The 18,694-nt window shown below is 43.5% G+C and overlaps 1 protein-coding gene across 1 annotated transcript in view; it reads right to left on the bottom strand.

Moving 5' to 3' along the window:
- Positions 1-496: 496 nt before the first annotated feature.
- The window catches only part of LOC142195736 (retinol dehydrogenase 7-like), a 41,975-nt gene continuing 23,777 nt past the window's right edge, over positions 497-18,694 (bottom strand). Inside the window, exons 2-5 of the mRNA XM_075265753.1 lie at positions 9,567-9,898; positions 5,613-5,871; positions 2,488-2,651; positions 497-2,348 (exon numbers count right to left, since the gene is read on the bottom strand). Of these exons, the coding sequence (XP_075121854.1) occupies positions 2,128-2,348; positions 2,488-2,651; positions 5,613-5,871; positions 9,567-9,879 (957 nt within the window). The 5' untranslated portion in view covers positions 9,880-9,898 and the 3' untranslated portion in view covers positions 497-2,127. The remainder of the gene's footprint in view (positions 2,349-2,487; positions 2,652-5,612; positions 5,872-9,566; positions 9,899-18,694) is intronic.

The raw sequence follows: 18,694 nt of genomic DNA, 5'->3' as shown, positions 1-18,694 counted from the left end.
TTGTGTGGCTCGCCGGTCAGGTAGGGAGCCAATACCTCCGCCGACTGCTCCCTAGGCAGCTTTTCCTTATCTGTATTGCGCTCAAAAATAGTCAAGTAGGCCTCCACATGTCTTCAGCAGTCATTTTCTCTAATGAGGCGTGTACCTTTTCATGGACATCACTGACAGTAGCGGCTAGAGGTACACTTGTCTGTACTGCCACCATTTTCTGGAGCACTGCCATTTGCTTGATCAGCAAGTAATTCACTCTTGCTGCAGCATATTAGAGAGCACCAACTTCTGGACCAACTCATCTATAGCTCTGGTATTGTCCTTTAGCCCAGTAGCAGCCTTCACCCAAGACATACACAGCTGAAAACTGTTAACTTTGAAGGCCTGTTGCACCCAGCAATGACACTTGTTTGTCCGCATCCTCCACCATATGTAACTTCGGGACCTTGGGGAGTTGATTACCAGGCAAGTAAGACACATAGAGGACTTTCTGCAAGTTCACACTGGTGCTTTATTGGGAGGAGTTCACAAAGTCCAACCACAAACAGCTTTCAACATATTAGTCTATGTAGAAGAGATTGAAAAGACACCCTGTATAATTGCTGGTTGTACACTCTACTACTTTGAACACTTCTAATACTACTATGTTTGTAGATAAGAGACTGCTATTACACAGAGTGAAGCAATAAATCAATTAACCAGCTGACAGGAAAATCCCACACGGTGGGGCTGGCACTTTGGAACTACAAAGCCCTCAGTGATCCAGATTACTTATTTGCATATTGTGAAATAAATTAATATGTCATTTAGGAACAAATTTTATGGCTCAAAAGACGTTACCTTCACCTATCTATCTGTGTTGCTAGTTTAATATGTTAAACCCTCCTCTCTTTAAGGATCCCCTTCAGAGTTGAAGGGTTTTTGGCATTTTAATAGTGCATTAGACATAAAAGTGATAATTTCTCATACCCCATAGATTTTTTTTTTGGATTGTTAGCAAAATCAGCTACATATTATATACTAGTGTATGCGTGTTGTTGTTGGTGATGATCCGCTTATATTTAGCCAATTGTTGTCGATGAGCTGCATGCTCCCGCGTCTCGGCTGTACTACATCATTGCATATGGGCAGCATGCCCAGCTGTATATACATAACTGCATATGGAGAGCCTACTCGGCTGTGCTACAGTGCCACCTAAGCTCTGCTACATCTGGCCATTTGGATTACAGGGGTTTCTGATCAGCTTCTATGTTTGAAAGGGCTACACAGATGTGGCTGAAATTAGCCACAGTTTGATCCACTTGCTCCCGCGTCTCGGCACTGCTACATTGCTGCATATGTGCAGGATACCCAGCTGTATGTACATCTTTGCATATGGAGAACTCAGTGAACTGTGCTATAGCGCTGCCTAAGCTCTGCTACATCTGGTCATTTTGATTACAGGGGTTTGGTTATGTGAATGTGTGAGGAGCTTCTGTGTTAGAAACGGCTGAACGGATGTTGCTGAAATTTGCCACAGTTCTTCCCCCTCCCCAATCAGAGGCTCAACACCACATCCCCTCCCGTTGTACTCATACAAACTCTACACCTGATATACTCCTCTTGCCCACGCACAGCCTACATGTTCTGTACACTCCTGATCTTCCATGAAACTCCATTTTCTGCAGATTTCTCAGTGTTCGGTTTTATCCTATATAGCTCTGCCCATAAAATAGTGTGTAGCTCCGCCCACCCAATAACGTGATCCTATCAGAGAACGGCTCAAGGACCTGTGATGATGTTATCACAGGTCCTTTAGTGTAGGCTGAACCTAAATTCGTTCAAAGCGATCGTGAAGTGACGTAATTTACTGGGATAAAAAGTAGCCTATGTTTTATTCGGGGCTCCAATCTATGTATGTGGCAAATTTCAGGCAAATCCATTGAGCCGTTTTTGTGGGATTGAGGAACAAACATTCAAACACACAAACTTTCACATTTATAATATTAGTAGGATTAAATTAGTTGGCAGAACATTTTTAAGATAAAAAATAATCTGATTGGAATCCATGTTACCATAATGAAAATTACTTTGGCACGATTGTTCTTTAGTATATATAGAATGCACGACTGTAAATAGTGAGAAGAATAAAAATGTTTACATCACAGCTTTTGCAGGTTTGGGTGCTGAACGACACAGCAGATAGTCGGCTAAGGCAGTAGGTAAGTAAGATAAAGGAAGGTAATAGAGCTTGCAGTCCCATCCAGGAGAATATCTTGTCCAAGGATGAACTGCAGTCAAGGCATGCTCCATGCAGTCTGTTACAATGTAGAGTTTGGGGCTGGCACTGCCAATAAGAGACGCCAAGCCCTGGGCATCTGTGTGTATAAGCAAAACATAGAAATCATCTACAGGTTATTGATGGCAACATGCACAAAGTAATCGTCTATACCAGATATATCACTAAGTTCTTCAAGTTTGAAATATTTCCCCGAAAAGAAGAATATGTTTACTCACATTGATGATAGTACTGTTCTCCGTAATAAGTTTTTATATCTGGATTAAGATTTGACCACAGGCGCTCTAGATTCTTCAAATGAGGTTCTATTGCCCCCAATCCAGTATTAAAGCTACCCGGCTCAATGATAGAAACCTTCACACCAAAATGTCGAAGCTCTCTTCTGCATAGGAAAGATGACATATATATTATTGCTTCAGTGGCCTAAATGTACATCTTCAAAGTAATGGTACTCAAATTTTCATTATCATGAGCAAAACATTTAAGTGATCCTCAGGAATTGTTACTGGTAATACATGGAATGACAAGTTCTTGTAATCATGTTTTCATGTGAAACATATGTTTTATATTTGGAAGCAAGATTTTTTCTAACTTTCTGTCCTGCAGTAGTCACTTTGGTCACTGAGCCTCATAATAGGCTGACACTTCCTGTTCTGTAGAAATCACTAATTAACTGGCACCTCACTATTATCAGAAATTGAACTACAGTGAAGATAACTCCAAGATTATATAGCTTGAGGCAAATATCACAAGATCACATCAATGATAATAGGGGATGCTCACAGCAGCCCCCTCCCAGCCTTTACACAGGTCATAGGGCATGCCTACAGCTCACTCTAAACTGTTGTTAAAGGGAGTCTGTCAGCAGTAACTTGGTTATAAATCTAATCCTAGTACCGTGGTACAGAAGGAGAAATGTTAATATTAGGTTCTCGGACTCTTGCAAGCTGAAGTTTAATGTTGAGTGCGTTTGAAACATACAATACTAATGTGGGGTAAATGTATCCTATAATAATTATAGAATATTATTTAATATTTATACATTGTGGCTTTATATTTAAACTTGTATTTGATATTGATATAGTGTCAGTGTATTTATAAGATAGAACATTGCAATATATGTAATAGTCTAGATGTTGATTGTTTGAATATGTAGGTTATTTTCTTCTTTTCTGTATGTGGTAATATCTATATTTAAAGTGGATGTGTAATTGGGTTTACACTGGTTTTGTCAGGATACGGAGTCGCCGCGGTCTCCTTGCTGCGTGGCGTCTCCCTGGGAGACGTTTTAGGAGTTCTATTGGGTGTGCTTAGGTCATTAAGGGTTCATCTTTTCTTTGCTTTCAGTCTCCATGCCGTTAGCCATCAGGTGTGTTTTCTGCTGCTATTTAATCCCCACCCAGGCATGGATCCTTGCCAGCCATTCACTTTGTGTTCCCTAGTTCCCCTGCTCAGTCTGATTCCCTGTCTGTTTGTATTCCATATGTCTCTTGGTTTTTATACCCGGCTTGTATTTTTGACTATCCCTTGTCTTTTGATTTGGTACCTTTATTATATCTCCTGGCTCGACCTCTTGCCCGTCTGACCTCGCCTTCTCTTCTGTGTCTTGCTGGGACTTGTGGTCCTCCCTGGTTCCATGCTGTTTAGTCTTTTGTTTTGCATTGCATTTACACTGTGCTTTCTGTTTAGGTGTGACCCCGTGACTCCAGTCCCTAGCACTTTCAGGGCCTCCTCTCCCCTTATCCTAGCCGCCATCCAGTGTAAGGAGTCGTGGTAGGCGCACTTCAATTAGGAAGTGCATTGGTCTGCCTCATCTCAGATACTACAGCATAGTCATAGCCGCAGGGCCTACGACCCCTTTTGTCCTTAGCTGCACAGTGTTGCTTTCCAGCTGTGTCACTTTGCACTGCCTGACCCTGACTCCAATCCTTACAGGTTTATAATTAGGGGTGGGATCAGCAAATCATGTGTGTTTTATAAAGAGTTTGTGTTATATAGTTTGGTATGCCATGAGGAAGGGACATGTTCCCGAAACGCGTAGCCCTGTGTGGTGAGCTGATTCTATAAAGTCGATGTGACTTTTTTTTATCGTCGGAATGGAATAAAAGCTATATTTTAATATGCCACGTACGTTTTGGATATATTCTGTGCCCTGGAGAAGCTGGATTTTATCTTCTATATACCTTGTGGAGGTGTTTCTACAATTTCCAAATGATGGAGCCCCATTTACATGTAAACCTTCCCCCCATGTAAATCACTATTTTATCCATATTTAAGTAAGGAGAAACTGTTTTCCCCTGAATCTAGAGCTGAGGCCAAAGTCAAGGAACAACCCAAAGCACGTTTCCCCTCTTTTCCATATCAAGAAATACCAATCGGGTATCAGATAATAAACAGATAAACTGATAACCGAGTTGATGCTGCAGGTTTAGCTACAAAATAACTCATTAAAGACAGGGCCCCAGGGGACAGAAAGGCCGCGATTTGCCCGCGGCGGAAACACTGCAGGAAAAATCGCAGCATTTTACAGTATCTGCAAAGTGCGTGGGATCCATGCAAATACCATGCCCACTTAGCAGGAAAAGCTGCAGCTCGGACACTCTGTGATTTTGACAATCGGCGCAGTTTTAGAAATCACAGCATTTCAATTATATCTACGAAAACGCTGGTGGCTTTCCGGTAGATATATTGGTAACAGAAAGTCTGCGGAGGAAAACTCTGTGAACTTTCTATTATTATTATTATTATTATTATTATTATTGTTTATTTATATAGCACCATTAATTCCATGGTGCTTTACATTTGGGGTGCTTTCAAAGCACTGCGTAAAGAACTTCGATGCGTTCCAGCCGTGGTTTTTCCCACAGCGCTTTAGCGCTGCAGATCGTCCCGTGGGGCCTTAGCCTTAGGTGGAGGCCCCAGCTTTTTTTTGTTGTAGATTTTGTTTGCAGTTTTTTTTTTTTAAGCCAACACCAAGAATGGTTATGAAAGGAATGGGATCCACTACTGGCTTTGGCTAAAAAAAAACTGCAAGAAAATCTGCAGCAAATAAAGCAAAGTATTGCCTCAGCCATAAATTATACCCTGTTACAGAACTAGAGTTTTATGGCTGATTTCAAGAACGTCAATGATGATGATAATAAGCCCTAACTTATACCTTTGAGGTCATTCCCTGGCCTGGAGAAGGGGCTAGCTTGCCCAGCTTTGGTCTGATCTCTTGGATGAGTGTGACAATTGTGTTTGACTGTATTTCTGTAATGTTTGACTGGTTGTCATTTTACATTTTCATTTATTCTCCATTGCCTACTATTTTTCAAAACATAGGAACATCGACATTGTTTACCTGAGACTATCTGAAAAAGCTTCAACACCAAACTTAGATGGACAATATCCTCCCCCAACAGTAGGTAGTCTTCCTCCACAGCTTGAAGTATTGACAATTCGCCCCTTTGCCTTTATGATGAGAGGTAACAATTGCACTGTCATGTCATAGAGTCCCACTAAATTGATATTCAGCACCTTAGCAACATCTGCTCTTGTTTGCCAGGCATTAGGACCAAATGTAAATCCAAAACCAGCATTGTTCACAAGACCCCATAATCCTGAAAAACATTGGAGATAACTGGTTAACAATTTATTTAATAGGAATGTTTACTACATTGTTTGTACTATTGAAGGTTTTTTTTTTTTTTTTTTTTTTTTTTTTTTTAAGTCAATGATCTATGGTCACTATGCAGGACCACCAGTCACTATAATGTTTAATGAAACCCTTAAAAATGCATTGGATGAGGTGGCTCCCCCCTCCACTCGTAAAGTCCCACATAGGAGGCAACTGTTGGTATATACATATATGCAACGGGTATAGACTTATTGTTTTATACTGTGTTGGAGGAACTTACAGCTTCCTGACAATAGTTGGCGATGTTCTTATTGTTATGTGCGAATACAGTGTAATAGTATGCTATGGAGACTTGTCTGTTCTCACCATGCTGTATGTCTATAGTTAGTTTCTTTCCAGTGTGTTCTTTCTTGTGTTGCTGTATTGACATGCTAATGTACCTGAGAGGTAAACTACAGACTAACCCATATAATCTACTCTCACAAGCTGTATTCTGCGACTAAACTGTGCAAGAGCAGCAACCCTGGCACACGTCACAGACACGTTTTCTTCAGCGGTACTCTAGGTGTGCCGAACGTCTGTGGAGAAAACCACGTTCACCTGCAGATTTCCTCCACTTCAAATTTATGCTTACAACATATAGTTCTGCCCTTTATCTCACCAAACAAGCCTATTTCACCACCCTCACCTCCTCTCTCCAGCAACCCTAAAAGGCTTTTTGAAACTTTTTCACTCCTTACTCACACCCAAGGTGCAGATGCCATTCACAGACCTTAGTGCTGATGACCTGGCCACTTATTTCCATGATAAAATTGATAAGATCCGTCAGTAAATAACTTCCCAATCCCCAGGTGGCATTGATTTCCATACCTACCATAGTACTGATCCCCTCACCAACCGCACCTCAGACTGTCCATTCTCATCTTTTGAACCTGTTACAGAAGAGGAAGTCTCCCAGCTACTTTCTTCATCTCGCCCTGCAACCTGCCATAGTGACCCCTTCCTCTCATACCTTCTCCAGTCTCTGTCGTCTGCTGTCACGACGTACCTTACTAAAATATTTAACTTCTCTCTCTCTTCTAGAATATCCCCAACCTCCTTCAAGCATGCTGTTATAACCCTGCTACTGAAAAAAACCCTCCCTGGACCCATTCTGTGCTGCTAACTATCGACCTGTCTCTAACCTCCCCTTCATCTCTAAAATCTTGGAACGCCTGGTCTATTCTCGTTTAATCCGCTATCTCTCTGCTAACTCTCTGCTTGACCCCTTACAATCTGGTTTCCGCGCTCTGCACTCTACTGAAATGGCCCTCACAGAAGTCTCCAATGATCTCCTGATGGCTAAATCTAATGGTGACTTCTCTCTTCTTATTCTTCTGGACCTCTCTGCAGCATTTGACACTGTTGACCATCAACTTCTCCTCACTATGCCTCACTCAGTTGGCCTCAAGGACGCTGCGCTCTCCTGGTTCTCCTCTTATCTCTCAGACCGCACTTTCAGTGTATCATTTGCAGGCTCTCTTTCTTCCCCTCTTTCCCTTGATGTTGGGGTTCCTCAGGGATTGGTCCTAGGCCCCCTGCTCTTCTCTCTCTACACAGCCCATCACCAGATTTGGCTTCTGGTACCATCTTTATGCTGATGACACCCAATTATACACATCTTCCCGTGACGTCACTCCTGCACTAATACAGAGCACCAGTGACTGTCTTTCTGCTGTCTCAAATATCATGTCCTCACTCTATCTGAAACTGAATCTCTCAAAGACTGAACTACTACTGTTTCCACCATCTAATAGATCTGTCCCTGATATATCCATTGCAGTCTCAGGCCTTTCTATAACTCCTAGGCAGAATGCCCGCTGCCTCGGGGTTATGTTTGTCTCAGACCTTTCCTTCACCCCCCATATTGAATCGCTCACACGCTCATGTTACTTTCACCTCAAAAACATCTCCAGAATACGCCCTTTCCTTACCAGAGATACACTAAAGACACTTATTGTCTCTCTGATTCATTCTTGCCTTGACTACTGTAACTCCTTACTAATCGGTCTTCCCCTCACTAAACTCTCCCCTCTACAATCTATTCTGAATGCAGCAGCCAGGCTCATCTATCAGGCTAGACGCTACAGTGATGCCTCTGCTCTGTGCCAGTTGCTACATTGGCTACCTATTCATTATAGAATAAAATATAAAGTTATCACTCTCATCCACAAGGCTCTCCATAATGCTGCACCTCCCTACATTTCCTCCCTCATCTCTGTCTACTGCCCAACCTGTGCTCTCCGTTCACTCAATGACCTAACACTTACATCCTCTATTATCAGAACTTCCCACGCTTGTATACAAGACTTCTCCCGAGTAGCAACACTTCTCTGGAATGCTCTACCCCAGACAGTCAGATTAACTCCCAATTTCTACAGCTTCAAGCGCAAACTAAAGACACATCTTTTCAGACAGGCCTATCCCAATTCCTAATGGAAACCCTTCTGTACCGTAATTAGAAACCCCAAAATCTAACCCTCCTCTGTCCCCGCTCCCACATTACCCCACATGATATGATGCCATTTCAGGCTAACCTTATATGTCCAAGCTCCATCCACATGTTAAAGGACACGACTGGTGACGGCTCATAAAGTTTTATGTTTGTGTAATGACAGTAACCTCTATTACAAAATTGTCTGACAACTGTATAAGCAATGCTACCGATGCCGCCCCTGCTACCTCTTGTGTCACCCTCTCTACTTCATAGATTGTAAGCTCTTGCGAGCAGGGCCCTCAGTCCCATTGTGTGAAATTACTTTCTTTGTAATGTATCTTTCTGTCTGTATTTGAACCCTACAAATTGTACAGCGCTGCGGAATATGTTGGTGCTATATAAATAAAATGTATTATTATAAGAATAAAATCAGCACTATACATGATGTAACAGGGCAGGAACTCACCTATTGTTGTCATAGTCCACACATGAACATGGCTCATTCTGTACAGCAGCTTACCCAAGGAAGGGACAACTGGGTTTCTGGTTACTAAGCTGAACACAGAAAGCACATTCACTCACAGGTCTGGTTCATCACTGGTACTTTAGGAGACTAGTACTTTCTAGGAGACTTTCTCATCAGGTATGAATACAAGGTCTCCGACCATAGTATGTGAAGGTTGTTTCGTGTGGCACAAAAACTACACTGCCCACTGCCACAGCCAATTGATGTTACTGGGTACGGTCATTGCCTGCCCGGCCAGACCATGCAAAAGGACCCTAAATCCCTGTTGCTTTTTATCATAGATTTAAAGGCACTTTGTATAATTTTAGATATGATTCATGGGAGGCGTACCTGTAGTATAGCATATACTGAAGCATTTAACACTCTCTATCAGATTAACACTGAACCTAACATAAGGAAAAAGTGCCCCATGTCTTCAGGAGAGATCAGTGGCATAAAGAAGTACAAAGTAAATTTTTGTAGATATTTGCTCTTCCATAAAGCCTTGTGAAAAAGTCTCGATGGAACAGCTAAAGCATTGCAGAAATGGGTGAATAAAGTTTTATATTTTCTGTTTTTTAGTGCTGACATTTTTTCATTTTGCTGTGGATAGGTTCTTGGCTTGGATCTATGAATGTGCACCGTTTGTTTTATGACAGTGCGGACAGTTTTTTTTTTACATATATATTTTACTCACCGTGATCTCCAACAATATTGGCAATCCACTTGGCAGCAGAGCTCACACTCTCACCATCAGCTAAGTCTAGTATTACTGTTTGTAATCGACTTGATGCTTCTTTCTTCAGATTTTCGGCCCCTTTCTTTGTCAGACAAGACGCAAGAACCTTTATTCCACGTTTGTCCAGCTGCTTTGCCAACACATTTCCAAATCCACTGTCACATCCAGTGATGAAGACGTATTTATCTGAGAGATTCTCTAGGATCTGACTCTGTAGGTGCCATCTGTAGAGGAGAACTAGAACTACTATCACCAGCAGAGGGATCCACATGATAGGATTTTACTGTGACCTAGGACAGGATACAAATAGGCAAAATTTTAATTGATATTTAATTGATATTGTGGAAGCAATAGTGTTACTTCTACATACTACATACCTTGCATTAAGGGTGTATCCAGCTAACCTATCTTCAGAAGAGATTATCAGTAAGAGAACAGCGGGGGCTGACACCCAGGACCCCTTCTGATTATCTCTTTGAAGGTGCTGAGCCATGTGACCCCTTCCCTGTTTACATTGCTTGCTGTTTGTTTCATAGTGGACGTCTGATGTACAGAATTTACAGGCTTGTCCCAAAGAACCAGTGAAGAGAACCATGCTATAATTATACTATGTGAGTGCAGTAAAGCATACAATGTGCCATGTAAACTGTGGAGGGGTCACAATGCTCATAGGCCCTTTAAACAGTTCACCAATGGGGTTCCCAGATGCTTAGGTCAGGTCATCAGTGAAAAAGAACTGGCTATGCCCTTACCATTACAAACTGATACTGCTTTTTAATTCTAGCAATATTATGGCAAAAGGTAATATTTCTAGAAAAACTTACTTACACACAGTTTCCCAGAATTCCTAGGGAAAGGTGGATGGTCCATAAAGAAGTTCTTTCATGTCCTCTTACCTCTGGCTGTGTTATATACCTCTGTAAAGCTGACAGTCTTGGTTAGTAATTTCCCTAGGAGTAGCAACCACTGTAGGGCGGTAACAGAATACCAGAGATGAAGGGCAGAGAACCACAAGATGGTATGAGAGGGACCACCAGATGTTCGCCAAGACGTTCCACATGGGGAATTTTTATAGATCAAGAGGGATGACTGGCCCATAACGGCACTCTTCCATTTATTTATTTATTTATTTATTTTATAACTAATTTTTATTAAGTTTTTCAATAAATTTTTCCAGCAAAAACATATGCATGGAAAACATCAATATCACAAAAATGTAATAAAACATCCACGGCCACCTAGGACCGTAACGAGCAACTGATAAATTGCAAAGAACAGTCAAAAGACACTAGACAACACTAGGGAAGGAGAAGAAATGGGGGGGGGGGGAGGGGGAAAATAGTATAAGGGAAGCACAGGTGAACAGGAGAAAAAAGGGAATCAAAGACCGTTAGTGACACAGTAAGCATCCCAGGATGCCCAAACAGGGTTGAAGCTTTCCACCGTGTGATTTAATGTGGCCGCCATATATTCAAGGCTGCGCACATCCTTTAGTTGCGCTATCAATTCAAACCTGGTGGGCGGGAGCACATCTTTCCAGTGACGGGCAGTAAGAGTCTTCGCCCAAGTACACAAGTACAGAAACAGATTGGAGGTCTTCTTGCCCAGTTGCCTAGGAGGGAGATTAAGCAAATAGACCATTGGGTCCAACGAGGCTCCCTGGACAAAAAGACCCTCCGTGATGAGTTGCACTTCCTCCCAAAAAGGATGGAGGAGAGGGCAATCCCAAAACAGGTGAAACACCATGCCCAACAAGGACTGACAACACCAACAAAGTGGAGAGATAGCAGGATTAAGCTTATGCAAGAGTGCGGGCGTGTGGTACCAATACATGAGGATTTTATACTGGGTTTCTCAGTAGGTGATGCGGGAGGAAGACTTAGCAGCCCGAGACTAAATGATCTGCCAACAAGCAGGCAGGATCTGACATCCTAGAGCCTCCTCCCTTCTGGACATATACCTGTGTGACGGGGGAAGGACAACTCCGATAAAGAAAGAAGTCTATAAATAGCAGAAATGAGGCCCCTAGTGGAGGTGCCCATGCAACATAATTTCTCAAACTCCGTGGGAGGTGAGACCCTTAAGGAGCACAACTGCGCTTTAACAAAATGTGCTATCTGTCTATAATGCAGCCACTCAGTGACCAGCATACTTAGAGGTACATGTAGAGGTAAAGTATTCAAAGGGCCTGAGCTCCAACGTCAAAGGATCAACCAGATCAGCAACATGAAACAGACCCCGCCTGCACCATGGGTGCGCCATGGCAGATGAGAGTCCCCCCAGGAGGAGCGGGTTATAGAGAAACGAAACCATCGAGGATGAATGGGAAGCTAATGAGAATCATTTAGAGCACACATTTCAAATTTCCCTGGTGAACTTAATGGGACCGAGAAGTGGAATGGCAAGCGAGGGGGGGGAGTGGGACCATAAAAAGGCATTGGGGTGGACAGGGCCCAACCAAAGCATCTCCACTTCAACCCACTTAGTGTAGGCCTGTGGAGCCGCCCAAAACGGGATAACCCGGAGATGGGCTGCCCAATAGTAAAGCAACAAATGTGGAACAGCCAGTCCTCCCTTGCCATCAAGCATCACAGATTGAGGGATGCGATGTCATTTAGCATTCCAGATAAATTGAAACACACTCTTCTGAAGGGACCGGAGCTCACCTCTAGGAACCACAACAGTAAGAGTCTCAAAATAATAGAGGAGTTTGGGAAGAAGGGACATCTTGACCGCTGAGATCCTCCCCAAAAGAGAAATATGAAAAAAAAGAGACCTGCCTATCCCGGAGGGCTCTAGCTAGCAACCCTTTATTACCCTTCTCATAATACCTCTGACGACTATATAGTATCAGATGTTGGGTGGCCTGTGAGAGAACATCTTGCAGGTCTGTCCGGGCAATAACCAGCTGGCGGAGTAGGGCAGTAGAGGCACGGGCCGCCAGGCGCTCTGTCAGAGATTTTATCCGAGCACGCAACGCTACCTCCCTAGACAACCTATCCTTCTTCATGCGGATAGCTAAGGCGATGCAATGCCCCTTTATCACAGCCTTATGAGCTTCACAGAGGACCGAATGAGGCTGAACCGAACCAGCATTAGTGCTGAAATAGTCCGAGAGGTGCTGACAGAGAGTTTCACGGGAAGGGAGGGAATGCAATAGAGATTTGTTAAGATGCCAATGACATCTTCTAGAAGGGAAGGGTGCAGAAAACAGAGAAACTGAGACAGAACCATGATCGGAATACGAGATAGGCCCAATGTCCGCACTCGTCAAGAGACGGAGTGTCAACGTGTTACCAAAAAAGTAGTCTATCCTGGTATGAGTGTTATGAGGATGGGAGTAGAAAGTGTAAGAGCGGGCAGTAGGATTATTGACCCTCCAGAGATCATAGAGAGCTGCAGATCGAATGAGATGTCTGAAATCCAGGGCAAGGCGTGACTGAGAAGCACCCAAAGGGGCATCCACAAGAGACAAACGGTCTACCTGTTCAGAAAAGATCATATTTAAATCTCCTCCCAAAAGAAGCGCCGCACCCGAGAAATTTTGAAGTCGCCACAAAATCTGCCTGAGGAAAGGGATCTGAGAAGCATTGGAGGCATAAATATTACAAATAATAATGGCGGGCAAAATTAAAGAAGCCCGTCTGGTCAAAATGTGTCTCCTGTAGGAATGCCATATCCGCCTGGACAGACCGAAGTTCACGGAGCACCATGCGACATTTGATATTGGAGCCCAGACCCTTCACATTTAAAGTAACACAATTAGCCATTGGGATATGGCAAAAAGAGGATAGCACATGAAATACGACAGAGAAGAGCGGGTCTGATCATGGTCACTCTCAAGGGTCTCAACCCTATTAGCAATGCCTTGGAGATCTTGCCGCAGCATAGAAATTTCAGCTTGTATTTCTGCCTGACAGGCAGTTTTCACTTCAGAGACAAGAGCATGAAAGTCAGCCCTGGAAGGCAAATTAGCAAGCAATTGACGCCATGGAGCAGGGACCATAGAGTCTGGAGGCACACGTTCACTTTGCAAACCAGGCTAGGGGGTGAGAGTGGACGGCGAAGGAGAGTCCACGGCATATGGAGACAGAGATGGGGTAGCCCTTATATCTGCATCAGCACTGTCCAGGGGGCAAGGCAACCTGAGGAGGGCATAGCACCGGAGGCCCAGAAGGGGGACGCTGCACTACCTTAGGGGAGACATCTGACTTCTCCAGCCCAGCTGCAGGGGTCCCTATAGGGTGCAGGGGAGAGCCCGTAGTAGACTGCAGGACAGAGAGTTTGGATCCTATCGGAGGAGCCCCAGCAGAGATAGTGGGAGAGCCCAGAGGACATGGCTCCCACACATATTATAGTCCAGCAGAGGGGGAAAGGACAAGGTTCCTGGAGGTGAGATTGATGGCAGCGGGGGTTCAGAGGTCAATATGGGACCAGAAGCTTTAGGCTCCAGCGAGGACGTCTCTGCTGTGTGTTGTGCAGTGCTGGCAGGCAGGGGAGAGCGCTGTGTTCTGCTGTCCGGAGCCAGCAAGGCCAGGCAACATGGCTGCCGCCTTGTGCTAGGCCACAGCATGGATGGAGCCAGGTGGAGGAACCCCTGCAAGGAGGATTGACCAGAGGCCACTGGAGGAGCGGGAGATGCGGCAGGAACTGTCAGGGGCTGCTTTCTCCCCATAGGGGCCGACAGCTAGGTGGTTGGACCAGAAAAACCAACGAGAAGAGCGGAAGCTGCAGACTATGCGACCACTCTCATGAAGGTACAGGCCACGCCCCCTATTTATTTATTTTAATTTTATTTATTTATTTTTGTATGTTCACAAGGATTGAGGGGTGTGGTTGTCCTTTTGGGACCCTCCTGAAGTCTAGGGGGAAGAGTTGCTTAGTTATTAGGTTCCCTCCCCTGCTACGCAGCTCACCTCTGTTTTTGTGGCGGTTGGTACCTTGTTGGCTCCTGGTAGTACACTGGGTGAAGGCAAGGAGCAAAGTCCTAGGGGGCCTGTGTTTAGGGTGCCCAGTGGCCCCTGCTGCTTTTTTAACAGGTTCTATTTACTTTCCAAACTCTGCTTCTGCTCATGGCCATCTTTGCTTCCCTTTAAGCCCTCCGGGGGCCCCCGGAAGAAGGCACACATCGAAGCGTTCGATGGGGAGCATCAGGGGACAGAGCCGTGGACTCTTTTATGAGCATAGATGGGTATGTTCCCTTCTCTTACCTACATGTTTCTTTTGTGGTATGGTATGTGAGTTGTCTGTTGTGCTATTACATTGTATATTAGAAGTCTGTGCTGGCTTTTATGGTTGATGCTGTGCTTGATGGCAATGTCTTTCACATTTGTTATTGAACACAATGTGGTATATTACTACTTTAGGGGTTTTGTACTTCTTCCCTATATAAGATCTGGTTTTGCATATATCTTGTCATCAGCATACTAACAGCTCTGATCCACTGTACTTTGTATGTGTATATATGTTCATATATAGCTTAACTCATACCTATGGAGAGCCTATTTGTATATTGTCCATGTCTTTGTCCTTGGCGTTTTATCTACCTTGTATGTGTCCCTTTTTGTATTACTAATAAATTTTGTTACTTTTTATACCTTACTAGCTTCTGCCCGCGACTTCTTCTGCATGTTGTTGGCGTCAATGATTCGCCTATATTCAGCAAATTGCTGCCATCAATGAGCCACCTGCTCCAGCGTTTTGACAGCTGCCAAGCCTGGCTTGCCGCTGAACTTGTTCCTCGCGCTGTGCCCGTGATTGTTCTGGTATCTCAGCAGCTCACTGGGAAGCCATATATTGAGCGTGTTGTTGGCGATGATGATCCGCCTACTCCAGCGTTTCGGAAGCTGTCAAGCTGGCCTGCCGCTGAACTCATTCCTCGATCTGTGTCTGTGAATGTTCAGGTATCTCAGTAGCTCGTTGGGACACCATATAATGAGCATGTTGTTGGCGATGAGGAAAACTGTGACTTCTGGATTTCTTTATAGCTGTTGTTATTTGCAACAAATTAGATTCTCTTTTTCCAGGCGTGTTGAAAATTGGCAAACTGCCAATTTGGATTAACTCCTTCCCAACATGCTCCAGGGCCGACGTTGCCATGACAGCCTTTACAAGGCTCCCTGGCCAGTCTGCAATCTCTTTCCTTTGCAGGCTGGTCTATGCAGCCTGCAAAAGAAATGATGATTGCATTAGTGATCAGACCCCATGGGGTTCAACACCCCTAGGGGGTCTAATAAATGCAAAAAAAAAAATACATATAAAAGTAGTTAAATACTGTGAAATACATACATGTTAGGTATCCCTGTGTCCGAAATCGCCTGCTTTACAAATCTATAAAAATATTTTTCCTGTTCGGTAAACGCCATACCGTGAAAAATAGTCAAAAGTGCCAAGCCGCCGTTTTTTCACAGTTTTGATTCTGATAAAAATTTGAATAAAAAGTGATCAAAGCAATAGCATTTCCCAAAAATAGTAGAACTAAAAAGTACACCTGGCCCCGCAAAAAAAGACGCCCTATGCATCCCGGTACACGGACTTATAAAAAAGTTACGGCTGTCAGAATATGGCGACTTTTAGCAAAAAAATTTTTTAACATAGTTTTGAATTTTTTTTAAGGGGTCAAAATGTAAATAAAACCATATAAATTTGGTATCCCTGGAATCGCACCGAAACACAGAATACAGGGGACATGTCATTTTGGCTGCACAGTGAACGCCGTAAAACTGAAGCCCGTAAGAAAGTCGCAGAAATGCATTTTTTCTTCAAATCCACCCCATTCAGAATTTTTTTCCAGCTTCCCAGTACATTATACAGAATAATTAATGGTGGCTTCGTGAAGAAAAATTTGTCCCGCAAAAATTAAGACCTCATATGGCTCTGGGAGCAGAGAAATAAAAAAGTTATGGGGTTTAGAAGGAGGGGAGTCAAAAACGAAGAATGAAAATCAAAAAATGCCATCGGCGGGAAGGGGTTAAAAGGATTATATCATACAAATGCTTTTTTTTTTTAGTAACACATCGGAATAGCCTTACGAAAGGCTATTCATCTCCTACCTTTCGTTGTCTTCTCCGCACCGCCGTTCGCTTGAAATCCCGTTTTTTGTCTGTATGCAAATGAGTTCTCTCGCAGCACTGGGGGCGGGCCCCAGTGCTCAAACAGCACTAGGGGCATCCCCAATGCTGTGAGAGAACTCTCTCCAGCGCCACCTCCATCTTTGTCAGCAACGGCCTTTATATCCTCTTCTTCCAAGGCAGGGTTTAGACTTCTAGAATGCCAAAAAGTAGAAAAATTTGGAGAAAGCTCACCACAACACTCCCGAGGTGCACGACCCGTGCTTCAGGGCTCGATGAAACCAATCATCAATATATTTCAAAAAGATAGCAGAATCCGCAGCACTTGGGTAGCCTTTTTTTTTAAATTAGCTTTTAATTCATCTTTTAAAAATTGCCCAGGTGGCAAATAACAACAAATGAACGTAACATAGTGAAAAGAAAGAGAAAAAATGTGAATAAAAACTCTCCGTTACTGACGCGTTACGGCTACGGCGAGTTTTTATTACATTTTTTCCTCTCTTTTTTCACTATGTTACTTCATTTGTTGTTGTTTTTTGCCGTCTGGGCAATTTTTAAAGGATGAATTAAAAGCTAATTTTTAAAAAAAGGCTACCCAAGTGCTGCGGATTCAGACTTCTAGGCTTCGGGCCTCAGGCAGAGCAGACTGCGCATGCCCACAGGCCACGAGAAAATGGCCGTTTACAATACTGTGTAAGCGGCCATTTTCTTGTGGCCTGTGGGAATGCACAGTCTTCTCTGCCTGAGGCCCGAGGTCTACAAGTCTGAAACCTGCACCGGAAGAAGACGGGTGAAGAGGAAATTGTTGAAGAAGATGGAGGCGGCGCTGGAGAGAGTTCTCTCGCAGAATTGGGGACGCCCCCAGTGCTGTTTGAGTGCTGGGGCCCACCCCCAGTGCTGCGAGAAAATTCATTTGCATAGCGACAAAAACCAGGATTTCAAGAGATTGGTGGTGCGGAGAAAACAACGAAAGGTAGGAGAAGAATAGCCTTTTTTAAGATTATTCCAACATGTTACTCAGAATAAAAAGCGTTTGTATGATAGGATCCCTTTCAAGGTGTTTGCCCCTGTCAATACTGTATGTCAGCAGTGCCTGGAGCAGATCAGATAATATGCAAATATCTGAAAACAAATCACAGAGAGATAACAGTCCTGGCTTTCCCTGAAGTTGAGATAAGAGCAGTGTAATATAGTATGTGAACATAAATTCATAACAGTCGAGAACCCATGTCATTTACTGGGATAAAAAATAGCTTATGTTTTAATCGAGGTTACAATCTATCTATGTGCCGAATTTCATTAAAATCCGTTCAGTCGTTTTTGCGTGATTGAGGAAGAAACACACAAACATCCAAACACACAAACTTTCACATTTATAATATTAGTAGGATTTGCTTACTTTGAGTGCTTCCACAAGCACAGTATAAAGGTACAATAAAATATAAATTTTATTAGTTATTATTAAAAGCTGATGTAAACCTCATTGATAATAAATAAAGTTTTAAAGGGTAGAGTGTACTAGGTGATTGCATAAATAGCTCGTGAAGGTATACCAATAGTTGCAGTCTAGATAGTTATATTTCACTTCACTTCCGGCATGCACCCAAAAGGGGCTAACAACCATACACTTACTAAGACCAGTGGGGCACAGCTACAACCCCAACTGATCACTAAACTTGAGGGCTCCTTTTCGTCCCCCGACACTAAAGCTAACAATCACCTAAACAAATCATTCACACCAAAGAGTAGGTCGCACATTAATGTAGATCCCTATATAGTCTGACGCGTTTCTGCTAGTATATCTCTCCTAGCTCATCAGAGACAAAGCGGGTAAATGCTTAGGAGCGGTGATGGTCCGACTCCCAGCTAGTACGACGATGTGATGTGCATGCTAGCCGGCTGTAATGTATAGCAGCATCTGCAATACTGGCGGTCTGAGTTTAACCGCTTCCCGACCGGCCCCTGTAGATTAACGTCGGCGCGGCTTAGGCTCTGTGCCGCGCCGACGTTAATTAA

This window comes from Leptodactylus fuscus, chromosome 2 (assembly GCF_031893055.1).
Source record: "Leptodactylus fuscus isolate aLepFus1 chromosome 2, aLepFus1.hap2, whole genome shotgun sequence".
Lineage (NCBI taxonomy): Eukaryota > Metazoa > Chordata > Amphibia > Anura > Leptodactylidae > Leptodactylus > Leptodactylus fuscus.
This window is presented reverse-complemented; position numbering and strand designations above follow the sequence as displayed.